The 12339-nt window shown below is 41.7% G+C and overlaps 7 protein-coding genes across 7 annotated transcripts; 2 read left to right on the forward strand and 5 right to left on the reverse strand.

Moving 5' to 3' along the window:
• Window position 1: 1 nt before the first annotated feature.
• On the reverse strand, window positions 2-694 carry BDB00DRAFT_802181 (uncharacterized protein). Its single transcript, XM_053121931.1, has 4 exons — window positions 608-694; window positions 332-520; window positions 188-245; window positions 2-100 (listed from the first exon to the last, which is right to left on the reverse strand). The coding sequence occupies exons 1-4, from the start codon at window positions 608-610 to the stop codon at window positions 48-50; spliced, it is 303 nt and encodes a 100-aa protein (XP_052984114.1). The 5' UTR covers window positions 611-694; the 3' UTR covers window positions 2-47.
• Window positions 695-2722, reverse strand: BDB00DRAFT_802183 (transcriptional regulator of RNA polII, SAGA, subunit-domain-containing protein). Its single transcript, XM_053121932.1, has 5 exons — window positions 2232-2722; window positions 1888-2111; window positions 1702-1804; window positions 1449-1618; window positions 695-1383 (listed from the first exon to the last, which is right to left on the reverse strand). The coding sequence occupies exons 1-5, from the start codon at window positions 2680-2682 to the stop codon at window positions 901-903; spliced, it is 1431 nt and encodes a 476-aa protein (XP_052984115.1). The 5' UTR covers window positions 2683-2722; the 3' UTR covers window positions 695-900.
• A 535-nt stretch (window positions 2723-3257) lies between these two features.
• BDB00DRAFT_724062 (glycosyl transferase) lies at window positions 3258-3909 on the forward strand (the record flags this gene model as incomplete). Its single annotated transcript, XM_053118224.1, has 3 exons — window positions 3258-3510; window positions 3578-3716; window positions 3804-3909. Coding segments are annotated over 3 exons (498 nt in total), but the record flags the coding sequence as incomplete, so codon positions are not given.
• Window positions 3821-7247, reverse strand: BDB00DRAFT_802185 (Rgp1-domain-containing protein). Its single transcript, XM_053121933.1, has 10 exons — window positions 7118-7247; window positions 6539-7039; window positions 5889-6353; window positions 5734-5817; window positions 5497-5664; window positions 5263-5397; window positions 4965-5186; window positions 4757-4884; window positions 4495-4681; window positions 3821-4403 (listed from the first exon to the last, which is right to left on the reverse strand). The coding sequence occupies exons 1-10, from the start codon at window positions 7128-7130 to the stop codon at window positions 4090-4092; spliced, it is 2217 nt and encodes a 738-aa protein (XP_052984117.1). The 5' UTR covers window positions 7131-7247; the 3' UTR covers window positions 3821-4089.
• A 56-nt stretch (window positions 7248-7303) lies between these two features.
• On the reverse strand, window positions 7304-8821 carry BDB00DRAFT_802191 (S-adenosyl-L-methionine-dependent methyltransferase). Its single transcript, XM_053121934.1, has 5 exons — window positions 8402-8821; window positions 8029-8291; window positions 7900-7954; window positions 7684-7835; window positions 7304-7568 (listed from the first exon to the last, which is right to left on the reverse strand). The coding sequence occupies exons 1-5, from the start codon at window positions 8691-8693 to the stop codon at window positions 7386-7388; spliced, it is 945 nt and encodes a 314-aa protein (XP_052984118.1). The 5' UTR covers window positions 8694-8821; the 3' UTR covers window positions 7304-7385.
• BDB00DRAFT_802194 (uncharacterized protein) lies at window positions 8822-9206 on the forward strand. Its single transcript, XM_053121935.1, has 2 exons — window positions 8822-8921; window positions 8996-9206. The coding sequence occupies exons 1-2, from the start codon at window positions 8860-8862 to the stop codon at window positions 9117-9119; spliced, it is 186 nt and encodes a 61-aa protein (XP_052984119.1). The 5' UTR covers window positions 8822-8859; the 3' UTR covers window positions 9120-9206.
• Window positions 9207-11404: 2198 nt separating this feature from the next.
• BDB00DRAFT_543118 (uncharacterized protein) lies at window positions 11405-12297 on the reverse strand. Its single transcript, XM_053117794.1, has 3 exons — window positions 12092-12297; window positions 11725-12017; window positions 11405-11646 (listed from the first exon to the last, which is right to left on the reverse strand). Exons 1-3 carry the CDS (start codon window positions 12126-12128, stop codon window positions 11470-11472), a joined length of 507 nt encoding a protein of 168 aa, XP_052984120.1. The 5' UTR covers window positions 12129-12297; the 3' UTR covers window positions 11405-11469.
• Between the last annotated feature and the right edge of the window lie 42 nt (window positions 12298-12339).

Raw genomic sequence — 12339 nt, forward strand, 5'->3', positions numbered from 1 at the left:
ATATACTCTTTTCTTTATTAGAAAAAAAAAATATAACAAAACAACTTTTATTGCATTGCTTCTTGTGGATTTTGAACCACAATCAGGAGGTATTCGTGATCTACATGATGTATTAAACGGAAAAAGAGAGAGAAAGTGTAAGCGATAATCAACGTATCACACAATGAGAAATAAACATCACATATACCTGGAGCGATCATTATTTCGTGCTTTTTCGTACGTACGCGCAAAAACGTAAGATCATTCTATCAATTAGAAGAAGTCATAGTTTGGGTTAGTCTAGCTGGCTCAAGCTCAAGCTAAACGAACACACAGCAGCACTCGTTTTTACCTGTTCATCTAAAGTAGCAACAGTTGTTCGTGCTTGTTGAACAAGTGTAGAAATCAGTTGCCCATATTGCTTCGTCAGCTCATCGTCGAGTGTTGATCGAATTGCTTGACCTTCACTGTTTAAAATGACAACAGCTTTGACGCCTCGCCGGGACGATAGTCGTTTTAATGTTTCGTCGATTTCAATGGTCTAAAGCACAGTCACCCGAGATTTTAACGTCTTATTAGAAGATGCTTATTGTCAGTTAAGCGTGATTATATTATGGATGGTGTATACCATGAACCAAGATCAGTAATGTTCTCTTTCAAAAGGCGTGAAAAAGACACACACGCACTAAGGGACCAAGCTGCTTAAGAATTCAGGCGACGACAAGCGAATTTTGGATAAGGTTGCACACACACTGGTAGGTGTCAGCATCATTCCAACAATGTGCATACATACTGGGTGAAAAGTTTGTCCTAAAGCTTTTTTCCAATGTGATACAGAGAAAAAGGCGCTAAAGAATATGATGCAATGAGCATCTGCTACTATTCATAAGTATGAAAACTACAACAGAAAATGCAATGCTGCTATAATTCGAAATCTCCTTCAGAACCAGTATCGCCTAAGTCGTCATCCGTTATTTCATCTTCACTATCCGTCAAGAGTGCCGTAAGTCGTTCGGCATTGAGAGCATTCTCCACCAGAACATAAGGCGAGATAGAGAACGAAAAAGCAAGGTCATGTAAGGAAATCGAGTCGACGGGTGTAGCTAAAGATGATGACGAGGAAAAGGATGAAATGTCGTTGGCTACGCTCGCGCTGCTGCTACTATTGTCACTATTACTACTGCTACTGCTGCTGCTACTGTCATTGCTATCAAGGGAGGGACTTTGAGCTGCTGATGGTGAAGGTATGTTTTGAGTTTCCGGCATAAGGAGAGGTTGGGATGATAATATCTGTTCCATTGCTGCGTATCGCGTTTCAGGTGTATCTTTTTCCATTGTTAATCCGATAGACCGATTGATTCGTCGCTTGGTTACTGCGTTAGCAATCGCAGATTTGATGTAGCTCTACATACTCGATTAATAACGATGGATATCGTAAGCAACGCCCAAAAATCTAAAATTCAACCCACTTCGGTGGCAAACAACATGGCATTCACGACCTCTTCAGTCACTCCTTTCACCAGCCCTTGTTCCAGCGCAATACTTGTCATCCTTGCATGTAATGTTTCGGGACCAGGAAGTTCTTTTAAATCTGTGCAAAGTGGTGCTAACAAACCTCGTGCGTAGTCTGCATTAAATGCTACAAAATTTCAAGGTTTTGTTATTTAATCCTATGATTCCACTGTTTTTTTTGTTATCCTTGGGATTGAATGTGGTGCTCACTTTGTGGAAGTTGTTCCGCAGGTAATGGCAATTGGGGCACTCGACTTATGCGTGGTTTTAAGAGCTTATCGACAAAAGGTCTCAATTTATCCTTGTCTCCTGCCTGTTTGAATGTAAGCCCTTTTGTTCAGTATCGATCTCAATGAGCGTTTATAAATCTTTATCTTCTCCTTTTTACTTTCATACCTTGACCAAAGCTTTCAATTTGTCGCGATCAGCTTTGCTTAAGGACATGACATCCATTTTAAGTTTTTTCTTTAAAGGATCTCTTTCATTGTCTCCATCTAACAGACTACCATCCTTGCCACGTTTCCGTTTGGCCCAGCCGACAGATCGATGTTTGGATGGTGGAGGGGTTGCAGTTTGAGCGTTATGAACAGTGCTTAGAATAAAGGCATTATGGAGGTAAGCTGTGATAAATATGGAGGAGAAAGAAATGTTCTTGTTTAGCAAATACATATGGGTACAACCAAACACTTGTTTGTCTGTCTATTGTTACAGTGACGAACTGACTATGGTGTTGCGCTTACCGTTTTCATGACTTAGGTATAGATTAGCGTAAAAGTCGAATTCTTGTCGATTAAGCTTTCCAGCGACGAAGTCTTTTAAAGCATCCCAGTATAACGGGCCATTGTCTCCCAAGGCATCGGCGAGACGTTGTTTGAGTGCGATCACGTCCTGTCGTCCTGTTGGAGTCATGGTACTGGGAAATTTACCCTTGATGACTAGTTGCTTCTTTTTTGATGGCATTTCCAAATTACTCGTAGCAATTGTTGAATCGTTAAGTGGTGTTGCTGTTACTGGTGGAGCATTAGTAGGGGCTGGCGTCGTTGTAGTTGCTGGTGTCGCCGCCGTTGTTGTAATTGTTGCTGAATCAGGCTGCTGCTGCTGTTGTTGTTGTTGTTGTGCTTCTGATCCTGTTGCCGTCGTGGTAGTTGTGGTGGTAGCGACAGCAGGCACCATGTCGACTTCAGCAGGCATTTCCCACTTTGTTAAAGTACAAAGAGCGTATGTGTGTGACTCAAGCGAAATTAGAAAGGGGCAAGAAGAGACAGCAGCGTGGTGAGGTTTGTATGTAAATCTTTTTGATTCAGTGCCAGACAACTGCTTTGTATTGCTTTTGGTTTTCATAACAGATCACAGCTCTTATAACGCTTTTAAATTATAAAGGCATTGGGCTGTGTCAAGGGAAACGACTGGAACCCATTCACATACAGGCATGCTTATAGTCGTCTGAATACATTGATGAAACGAAAATCAAAACATTACTACTTGAATCTATGCCATATGCGAGACAGAAAGATGTGTAGGTATAGAGCACTGAATCAATGATTATTGGCAAAGCTACTGACCGATGTACAGTAAAACGGTACACAGCACTATTATAAGCCAAGTTTGACATGCTATTTACAATGTCTAATGTTGTCAGGGCATATTTTAATATCGTTTCTCGCGTGCCACAAGGCACCATCGCCTATCTTCTTTTCGTGTGCCGATCCTCCACGCAGGAACCAACAGCCCTTTTCTTTACTTTTGATTTCACAATGACAACTGTTTTCGTCACTGTGGGCTCCACGGGATTCGACTCACTTGTAGAAGCATGTACCGCGGCATCATTTCTGAATGCGCTCGAGCGCTTAGGATATAAAACGCTGTTGATTCAGTACGGCTCGTCTGAATCGATCTTTAAGCGCAACAGGAACAACAGCAGCAATGACAACAACAGTAAACTCACGTTGCAAGGCTATGCTTACAAGCCTTCTATAACGCAAGACATGGAGAAAGCTTCTCTAGTGATTAGCCATGCTGGTAAACTCATATACACAAGCTTGATATTCACCACACTGCAGGTCACTAACTCGAGAATATTATATAGGATCAGGATCTATTTTACAGGCACTAAGGATACCAAAACCACTGATTGTAGTAAGCAACAGCCTTCTAATGGATAACCATCAACAAGAACTTGCACAAGCAATGAGCGACAAAGGCTATTGCATATGTAGCAACCCGAGGTATGCTTTTCAAAGAAATCTCGCGAAACGCCACATATACAGCATTGCAGTTTTTTAACGAGCTGGTTTCATACCTTTTTGTGGTAGTAACCTTATTGATGCTGTTGATGAGCTCAGTAGCAAAGAGCTGGTTCGGCTACCGCCTCCATCCACCAGCGCATTTGCCAATTTATTGAATACACATATGGGGTTCACGTAATGTTTACAAAATGGTGGTTTTACTTGTTCTTTCTTCGGTCCAGAGCACTTTTGTGTTGGAACGAATCAGCAACAAACAGAATGAGGTTGTGCGTAAGTGCATGTTGAAGAAAAAATGAGAGGGGAAAAGGTAAACTAGGGTTAGTCGAGGAGAAAAAGAGTTGAAGACATTGGTTTACTGTACAAGGAATGTGTATGGACGACCGTAGACCGCGCGATCAGTTCCTCCCGGTGATCCATACACCCGGATAGGGATTTGACAATCAAATGTGCTCACGTCAACGTCTTGCGCACTTTGAAAATGTCTATGTCGTTCATCAACATTAATTGGAATATAGGATGCAGGGATGCTGGAGGTGGCGGTAGTACTGTTGGAGGAGGAGGATGAAGGAGAGGAATGATTAGCGGTAGTGGAAGTAGTAGTATCGGGATTAGCGGCGGGTTTTTGGGTGACAATGAATTCAAACTTGAGATAATATTGCAGTTTTACTAATAAATGTACATACATGAGCATGATTAGCTGAAAAACAAGTTCTATTAAGTCGGCTTATTCTGTTTTGTCTCTTGGACATATATTTACCTCCTGTTGTTTGGAATTCTGGTGAGGCAATAGAAGGAATCGGTAAAGAGAACGCTAAACGTCGATGAGAAAGACAAAATGAATGATGCTCGGCATAGCATTTTCGTGAAATTCTTGTAATTTGTTGGGCAGGTCGAAGGGCGATATCTGATTCAATAATTTCGTTGCTTTCCAGTAAGATAGATACCTATTTGCATTTCTGTTAATCGTTTACTGCGAACAACAATAGAATACGGATTTCATTTTGTCCTTTCTAGTTTACCTCATAAGTCGGCAATATCGCATGCTCAAAATCTAGTACACCAAGTACTGCTTCACCTAGCCGATATGCTGTTTTTGTCATGTGTAATTGTGCAACACGCTGATTACTTTTGCAAATATCAAACATAGCTAAAGGAAGAAAAAGAACGCAGTTGATAAGCATATAGAACAACCAGCAGTTCAAAACACTGAGAGCAGAACATTTGTACCTTTCCGACTACTATTTGTTATCCGTGATACAATCTGTGCGCATGCTCTACCAAACATCCGTTTTTCTGCGGTGTCATCATCATCTTGCTTTTGTTCTGCAGTAGGTTCATCATATGCATCACTTTCTCGACGAGTGATTTCGGAAAATGATTCGTTCTCCGAACTGTGGGCCGATAACTCATTTACATAGTCGAGGAAATCACTCCGTGCTTTATCACTTGCTAACTCGCACAAAAACCACGATTAGTACCTTTCTTTTAAGAAGATGTGTATCAGCTATTATTGGGATAAACATACCAGCTTTGCTACTTGTTCGCCTCATGCTCAGTTTTGCTTTCTTGAAATCTTCTTCTGAAAAGGCTTCCACAATAGCTTCATCTTTATACATGACCACAGGGTTCATCAAGTCGTATATTGGCCGAGAACCATCCTCTAATTTTCAAGAAACATATCCGCCTTACGTTGAGTTTCAATGAAAACCATTTCTAGCCGTGGATTCACCATAGCAATTACATTATCATTTCCACATACCAGATACGTGATTCAGCACTCGGAAAGGTATCTGCACAACCTGACCCTGGCCATTCGATGGAGATGAGTTTGATCGTTGTGTACCGACAACAAGTGAATAAGTAAAACGAATTGCTTTGCCTCGGTGTGATGGCGGGATATCATTGGGAAGTTTGAGTTTGTAAGAAACTATGTTGTACAATTATCTATTAGGCTTCCACTTTTAGCGCTAGGATATCAGATGCATGTATGCCTTACACTTTTTCGTTTCGCCCGGGGCCAGATCAAGATCAACAAAAAGGATGGAGGGTGGAGTCGAAATGACAGGAGTCGTTCGCGTGTCTAATATTCCCTGTCAATACTCTATCCAAAACCAACAAATGCACTCTCCCATACTATATCGCCCAGTTTACCAATCTTGGAATGCGCATCAGGTTTGCCCATTAACAGACCACCTCCTCCACCCATGCCAGATCCGTGTGGACGATACATGGTTCGTCGTTTCAAGGGTGCAAACTCGTTGTTATTGATGAGCGATGGGTCAACGATAAAATTTCCAACCACTTGAGCAAATCCCCAAAGAAGATGCTCAGGTTTTTTTACAAGAGAAGGGGCAGAGGACGATCTGAGGAGAAACTGTGAAAGACGCGGTGCCGACAACTGTGATGCTCGCGCTGCCGTATGGTACGGATGATTGGATGCTAAAGAGTCGACCGAACTACGACGACTGGCGTCCAGATAGGGTTCGCGAATGGACTGTGTATCGATACTGGATCGTGGTGTCAAGGTATCGCCAAGCTCAATTGAAATCGGCTCACCTCCCGCAGGGTTTCCGACTGTTTCATCCTGCATTGCTATCATAGTCCCTTGCTCGCCCGCTGTATACAAAACAGTTGATCAGAATAAAAAAAAATGCAGTATCTTTAGCATCATCATTATCCAGCACACACTCCTCCTGCTACTATCTTGACCCTTTTACTTTCACTCTTCTTCTTTTCTCTTCTATGCCACCTTTTCTCTCTCCAAGCCATACAGTTTTCCCCGTATTGATTTGAATCTTTACATTGTGGTGCATCCCAACGTGTTTCGCGCTGGCCATCTTGACGCGTAGATTGCTGGTCTTGCTTATAATTTCCAGTAAAAAAAGAAAATGTCGACGACGCCAAAGAAGTCAGACTAGTCGTTGCCGATTTAGTAGTCGACCCTGTTAAAAGCGCCAAGCCTTCGACTTCCCGTGAAGCACTTTTGGTTTGGCGCTCCCACTGTTGTGGTTGTTGCGGTTGTTGCGACGGCGGCGAAGAGGACGACGGTTTACCGGACGAGGTCACGCTTATGTCTGACGCAGAGTTCAAAGAGTGAGAGCGACTGTGGCCACCATTGCCCTGAAGATGGCGCGGTGAAGGTTGATGAAAGCGTGTGCTTGATCGTCTGCTGTACGAAGAAGAGGATGACGACGAAGCGCTCGGCGCTTTTGGAAGGGTTGGTAGCGGGTTGCTGAACTCGATTGTGCAGGAAACGGTCTCACCAGCATAAAACACAGCACCTTGTGAAAATGTAGTCGTCACTATAATGAATGAAGTGAGTTATTAAATTCTTGCTTGAAATGCTCACGCGTGCAGCATTTAGAGAGGTTAATACACACCAAGGACGCTCATACTAGCAGTAGAAAAAAGACAGTAAAATAAAAAAAAAGAGCTATTGCAGGCAAATGCACGCTTCCCTCTTTCTGCTCAAACCAGAGAATTGAGTTTAGGACATTTACAACTCCCGCTTCTTTGTTGCGAGTAGTCTGAAAGAAAACAAAATTGGGTGCAGTTGTTGTGGTTGTATTAATAGATTTTGCTTGCTATCAACAAATTAATAATGATATTAAATATAGAGGTATAATGCTATTAATTAATATAAGTATTCTATGCATTAGTGGGCTTTCTACCATATGCCCAATGAATATTCATAAACGTTTGGTATTGTACACATTCATCGAACGCCTTATCGATATATTCCTCAAAGTGTGCCTCGTTGAATCCGGCATCAGTATTAAATAGTTCGTGATATATTACAGGCCCAAGATGCCGCAACCCCGTTAAACAGTTCTAAAATCGTTGGTATTATCAATTTCTTATTATTACTGCCCCTTGAATAAAATGCGTACCTAGCACCTAGTCTGTCGACTTATTAAAGAGAAACTCAATGCATATACACACATACCTCGTACATGAGTTTTCCCAAGTAGCCGCCCCAACATATCGGTATGGACGAATACTCGAAATGAATATCTTGGAAGCCCCCGTCCGTAAGAAATCGACGTAATTTTGGTCCGTGAAATATATGCTTTTGTCGAGACTTTAAATAATTGTAAACTGTCAAGAGATGATTTAGTCAATTTTTTTTTTTCATCCTGCTAGGCTTTCTGAACAGACATACCAACGTCAAAGAGTCTTGCGAAAAGCGGACCGGCCCGCTTAGGAACAAGATCGTACTAGTTACAGGAATCGTTACGTTCGAACAATCAGCTGCGTAAATTAGAGCAATGATAATAGTTTATGCGCTTACCTCGACCAGTTCAAGCCATCCGCCAGGTTTTAGCAAACGCATTAATTCACGCATCACGTAAGCAATGTCATCACCATGATAGGCATGTAGCATAGCCCTTTGATGGATATAGTCAAACGAGTCATTGGGACGAAGGATTCCTTGTAATATGTTTGCCTTGTCAAAATGTAAGTTTGGCGGTATATGTAACCCGTCTTCTGGTTCGGGAAGCTTAAACATATCGATGCCATGAAACCTGGCATTTGGATAATCGTTCGCCATCTCTGTTTACACGTTTTTCATTACATCTTACTTGTTAATACTCAAGAAACGACGACTATAAGATGTCATATGAAGTATTATTATTTGTAGTAGGGGTTTTCTCTTTCCTTACCAACAAGCCAAGTACCGCACAGTCCACAGCCATAATCTAGGATAACTGCGTTCGAATCCTGCAGTATGCTATCCACAGGGGCGAAATAGCTTTTCTGGAAAATGTGCTTTAACAAAAAGTGCTCGTGTCTCTGACGTGTTATCTCCAGTTCATTCGCAGGTATTGGCAGCTCGGGGAAGTTCGGTGCGCTGTAAGTAGTAGACACGGCGCCAACTCTGTAATCGACTGAGTCGCCGCCAGTACCACTCTCTGATTGAGATGTCCTGGACCTCCGAGAAATGCGATTCCCCATGGTCCGCCGAATTTCTTAAATTTCGAGTTGAATTTCTCAAAAGAGAAGGTCCCGGTTTTGCAAAACAAAGAAGTTGGTCGAAGAAGCAAAGCAAGCCGAGAATAAAAGGTCGGGAGGCACAGAAAAGTTGTCGTTTACGGTTTCACAAGAAGTGTGTTCCGATCAAATGTTCGTATCGTCATTATCGAACACAATCATAGCTCGCCCTTTGGTTCGTGAGAGTAATTGCTACATTATCCCGTTCATCATATTTGGCTGGACGGGTTAGAGCACATCGTGTTACCTCTCTATTTTCCACTTACTGTTTACGCACTGCCACGTTTACTGCTGCATCACACTGGATATAGATCGCCCCTCTTTCCCCTCCCCCCGAGCCAAAAATCCCAGCTGGGGGACAACCTTGCTCGTATATTAAAGAGAGGTTGAAAAATACACTTTTTTAGTAGTGCGGCCTTCGCTTATAGTAAAGTATCAATCCTCGCTTTTTCTTGTTAAACGATCGGCAAGTAGGGCATATGCGGGCCAAGAATACTGGAACACAACGTCGCGTGCTTTCCCCCACACTGGAAAGATATCGAAAAGGAAAGGGTTAAAGTTTTGTGTACATACTTGGAACTGGGTTTGTTCTCGTTTGTAGTACAAAAAGTCCAGAGCAACCTGTCCCACACCGTACTACCAGTGTTTATTGTCACATAGACACCAGTAGTTATAAGTCTTCTTCAGCCCGATCCTATGCACCCGCAGTCTCTATTCTATTAGCATCATCGTGGGAAACTGCATGAAGAGCAAAAAAGCGTGCATTAGCCGGAATATCAGCTGCATTTGGCGTGTGTGGACCTTATTTTTGATACATACTTAGATAAGCATCGGTTCATAAATTGGGTTCAGGTTCAATCCCTGTTTCACATATGCTACATGCGTACGGAATTATGAGCATCAGGTCATTTCATTACATTGCTTGTTTAGATGCGAGTAACATATGATGGAGAAATACAAAACAAGAAGCTTTTACTGTCATTAGATTTTATGGTTTTTAGACTATTTGAATCAATTTGTAGATTGATAGATGTCTTGCACTGTGTTGCTTCCCAGCCCTTCAACTCAAAGTCTATTTAAATACATCGCAATAGCTATGTGTGATAATAGAGTTTACGTCGATAGAATAAGAGCTTTATCATATATTTATTGATAGAATCCTCTTACAAGTCCGGTGTTAATTGGTTAATCATGATTTTGCGTATATTGCCAAATATACGGCGACTTGGTGCTTTGGCTGTGTACCAATGCTCTCCATTTTTCGTTGCGATGTCGGTTTGATAGTTCCTTGTACTGTAAACGCTAAAATATAAGCTTTTCAAATACACATTGTAAATCTGATACATCTCGCTATACTCTACATCTTACTTCGTAACTCTAATCTTGGCCTCTTTGCACACCTTGGAGTTTTCGTTGGACTAGAAAAAAAGAAGCTTAGCAAAAAGCCTACGCTAGAAATTGAAAGGGATCAATTTCAACAGCATAACCCAAAACTTCAAGTTTTTACTTATCGAGCTTGGCCTCTTATAGACTTTCGACTTTGGCAATCCTCTGTAGTTGCTATTGCTAAGATTATTCGGGTACATTAGTACTTAAATTTACGATACTGTAGATTAAAAGGAATAATTACGTGGCTATAAACGTAGGGTACATTACAAGACTTATATATGTTCAAGTGCACGGATGAATGGCCTTAAAACCTTGCCATCCAATGTTTTTTTATGTTTACCCTGAAATCCTTGATCGCATCATAGCTTTTTTTATAGTGGGCAGCCTTTGCGATATGGGTTAGCCGACGTGTTGTCTTTCCTCGTCTACATGTGTATAGTTTAAATTGTACCAAAATCAACTGTCTGCACTTCAAAAAAAAACGTCGTCGAATAGATGTTGAAGCCCGCTTGTCACCTCTAAGTCTCGTCGTTGCACTTATTATTTGATGCTAGGCGGCAGCAGTTTCCACGCGCTTGCTCGTCGGAAAGCAGTAGATGTGGTTGAGTGCATTGAATAAATGACGGTAAGTGAACATGTATATAAGTACTTAATGAGTTATACCAAATCAACTTATTTTGTCCTTTAAGCATTTCAGAAACAGTTCTCATATCTTATTCCATTGCATACCTGGTGAATTTGATATAATGCTCTTCCAAAAAACGCACTGCTATCAGTCTCCTTGATATCCTTTAGAACCCCGACCAAAATTGTGAGTAAATACCGTATGCAATTAGCTTACACTTAAAGTATCTTGAGTGTGTTGTCATGTTCCTTATGGTTCCCAAATTTAAAACTAACCTATGCCCATGAAACCAGTCTACAGCAAGTGCTTTCCGGCCGGCTGCTCCACCATTGTGTCTTTGCTTTGTGCACGAGTCCATACGTTGGAGCACACGAATTGCTGCTTGACGTTCTGTATAGATAATTTTGAGTTGTTAATCACTTTGAAAGAAGTTATATAGGCACGCCACACTTGGGTTTCGCCCCATTTATAAGATATCACGCATCATGGCAAGAGCTCCAAGCAATCTGCTCAGTTCGAACAGGGGCGCCTTGGACAATCTTTTTCGAGATTGTCTGCTTTGTGCTACGACATGGTGTTTTGGGGGATTCAACAGGCTATACTTTGTCCTTCCTATCGCATAGACAGTTTGAGCTCTGTAAGAGCATGCAGTACACTGCTAGTCCAGATTGTTTGTCAAGACAACGGAACCGGCGCATTTATACGACTTTATTCCGTGTCAAATTATCAAGGAGTGTTTTGATACATAAACTTAGATGGTATCTGAGTGCTATCGTTATTGTTGTCTTCTTGACCATTTTCCTTGCTATTATTGGCATCCGCAATCCAGGCGCTAAGTGTCGTGAACATATCCTTCTGTAGTTGCTTGATATCTTCGGATACATAATCCGAAACAAAGAAATCCTAACATATACAAAATGGACAACTCTTACAGTTAATATACTACACTGCTATAGAGCACGGAATCATGCAATACTTTACCCAATGATGTACTGAATGTGGTAATACAGCATAGCGGGCATCCTTTTCATTCCAATGTCGTCGATCAGGAGCCCAGTCGCTTTGTACACTTAAAGTTCTCCAAGGATCATATTCACCATCGATCCAAAATACTCTATCGAGTTTGATATGCCAGCCTTCATATTCTTTGTTGATAGCACGCCATTGGGGTCGGGCAGGCACATTGTGCTCGCCGAAAAGAAGAGGACATTGTCGTTGGTACCAGCGGGTATCCAACTTACGTGAAACGATAGTAGGAATCCATAATGGTGCGCCTGTTTGCCAATAAGAGTATTCAGTACACACCTGCCATAACCAAGGTCGTATTTCGGATTTTAGATCTGTATACATTGGCGATTTTGGATCGTGGGAATCCAGGCACTCATTCACGGAAGCATAATCCTGGCACATTAATTGGGTGAGATTGGCGGTGTATCCAGCAAAGGCATCAATATATCCATGCAGATCCTTTGCATCGTCAAAAACTGAACAAAATTCGGTCTCAAACGGATTTTCTGCTGGTGTCATTGACTGCCATAGTCCAAGTGGATAACTGAGTACTAAGTATACCAAAAGGATTACATATGGATCAACATG

Source organism: Zychaea mexicana, assembly GCF_025766255.1.
Source record: "Zychaea mexicana strain RSA 1403 chromosome Unknown BDB00scaffold_7, whole genome shotgun sequence".
In the NCBI taxonomy this organism is placed as follows: domain Eukaryota; kingdom Fungi; phylum Mucoromycota; class Mucoromycetes; order Mucorales; family Lichtheimiaceae; genus Zychaea; species Zychaea mexicana.

What these genes read in the sequence shown, in the direction of transcription:
- BDB00DRAFT_543118 (XM_053117794.1), bottom strand. Translation starts at nt 12,128, where the DNA reads ATGAGTGCCTGGATTCCCACGATCCAAAATCGCCAAT. An exon ending in CACGATCCAAAATCGCCAAT is followed by an intron (nt 12,018 to 12,091) that starts GTATACAGATCT and finishes ATTGGCAAACAG; the next exon opens with GCGCACCATTATGGATTCCT. An exon ending in CACATTCAGTACATCATTGG is followed by an intron (nt 11,647 to 11,724) that starts GTAAAGTATTGC and finishes TGTATATGTTAG; the next exon opens with GATTTCTTTGTTTCGGATTA.
- BDB00DRAFT_802185 (XM_053121933.1), bottom strand. An exon ending in TGATGCGCATTCCAAGATTG is followed by an intron (nt 5,818 to 5,888) that starts GTAAACTGGGCG and finishes AGGGAATATTAG; the next exon opens with ACACGCGAACGACTCCTGTC. An exon ending in AGTGCTGAATCACGTATCTG is followed by an intron (nt 5,398 to 5,496) that starts GTATGTGGAAAT and finishes CTTGAAAATTAG; the next exon opens with AGGATGGTTCTCGGCCAATA.
- BDB00DRAFT_802191 (XM_053121934.1), bottom strand. Translation starts at nt 8,693, where the DNA reads ATGGGGAATCGCATTTCTCGGAGGTCCAGGACATCTCAATCAGAGAGT. An exon ending in GATGGCTTGAACTGGTCGAG is followed by an intron (nt 7,955 to 8,028) that starts GTAAGCGCATAA and finishes TCCTGTAACTAG; the next exon opens with TACGATCTTGTTCCTAAGCG. An exon ending in TGGGAAAACTCATGTACGAG is followed by an intron (nt 7,569 to 7,683) that starts GTATGTGTGTAT and finishes CAACGATTTTAG; the next exon opens with AACTGTTTAACGGGGTTGCG.
- BDB00DRAFT_802194 (XM_053121935.1), top strand. Translation starts at nt 8,860, where the DNA reads ATGTTCGTATCGTCATTATCGAACACAATCATAGCTCGCCCTTTGGTT. An exon ending in TTGGTTCGTGAGAGTAATTG is followed by an intron (nt 8,922 to 8,995) that starts CTACATTATCCC and finishes TTTTCCACTTAC; the next exon opens with TGTTTACGCACTGCCACGTT.
- BDB00DRAFT_802183 (XM_053121932.1), bottom strand. Translation starts at nt 2,682, where the DNA reads ATGCCTGCTGAAGTCGACATGGTGCCTGCTGTCGCTACCACCACAACT. An exon ending in ATACCTAAGTCATGAAAACG is followed by an intron (nt 2,112 to 2,231) that starts GTAAGCGCAACA and finishes TATTTATCACAG; the next exon opens with CTTACCTCCATAATGCCTTT. An exon ending in AATTGAAAGCTTTGGTCAAG is followed by an intron (nt 1,805 to 1,887) that starts GTATGAAAGTAA and finishes ACATTCAAACAG; the next exon opens with GCAGGAGACAAGGATAAATT.
- BDB00DRAFT_802181 (XM_053121931.1), bottom strand. An exon ending in TTGCTACTTTAGATGAACAG is followed by an intron (nt 246 to 331) that starts GTAAAAACGAGT and finishes TCTAATTGATAG; the next exon opens with AATGATCTTACGTTTTTGCG. An exon ending in CGAAATAATGATCGCTCCAG is followed by an intron (nt 101 to 187) that starts GTATATGTGATG and finishes TACATCATGTAG; the next exon opens with ATCACGAATACCTCCTGATT.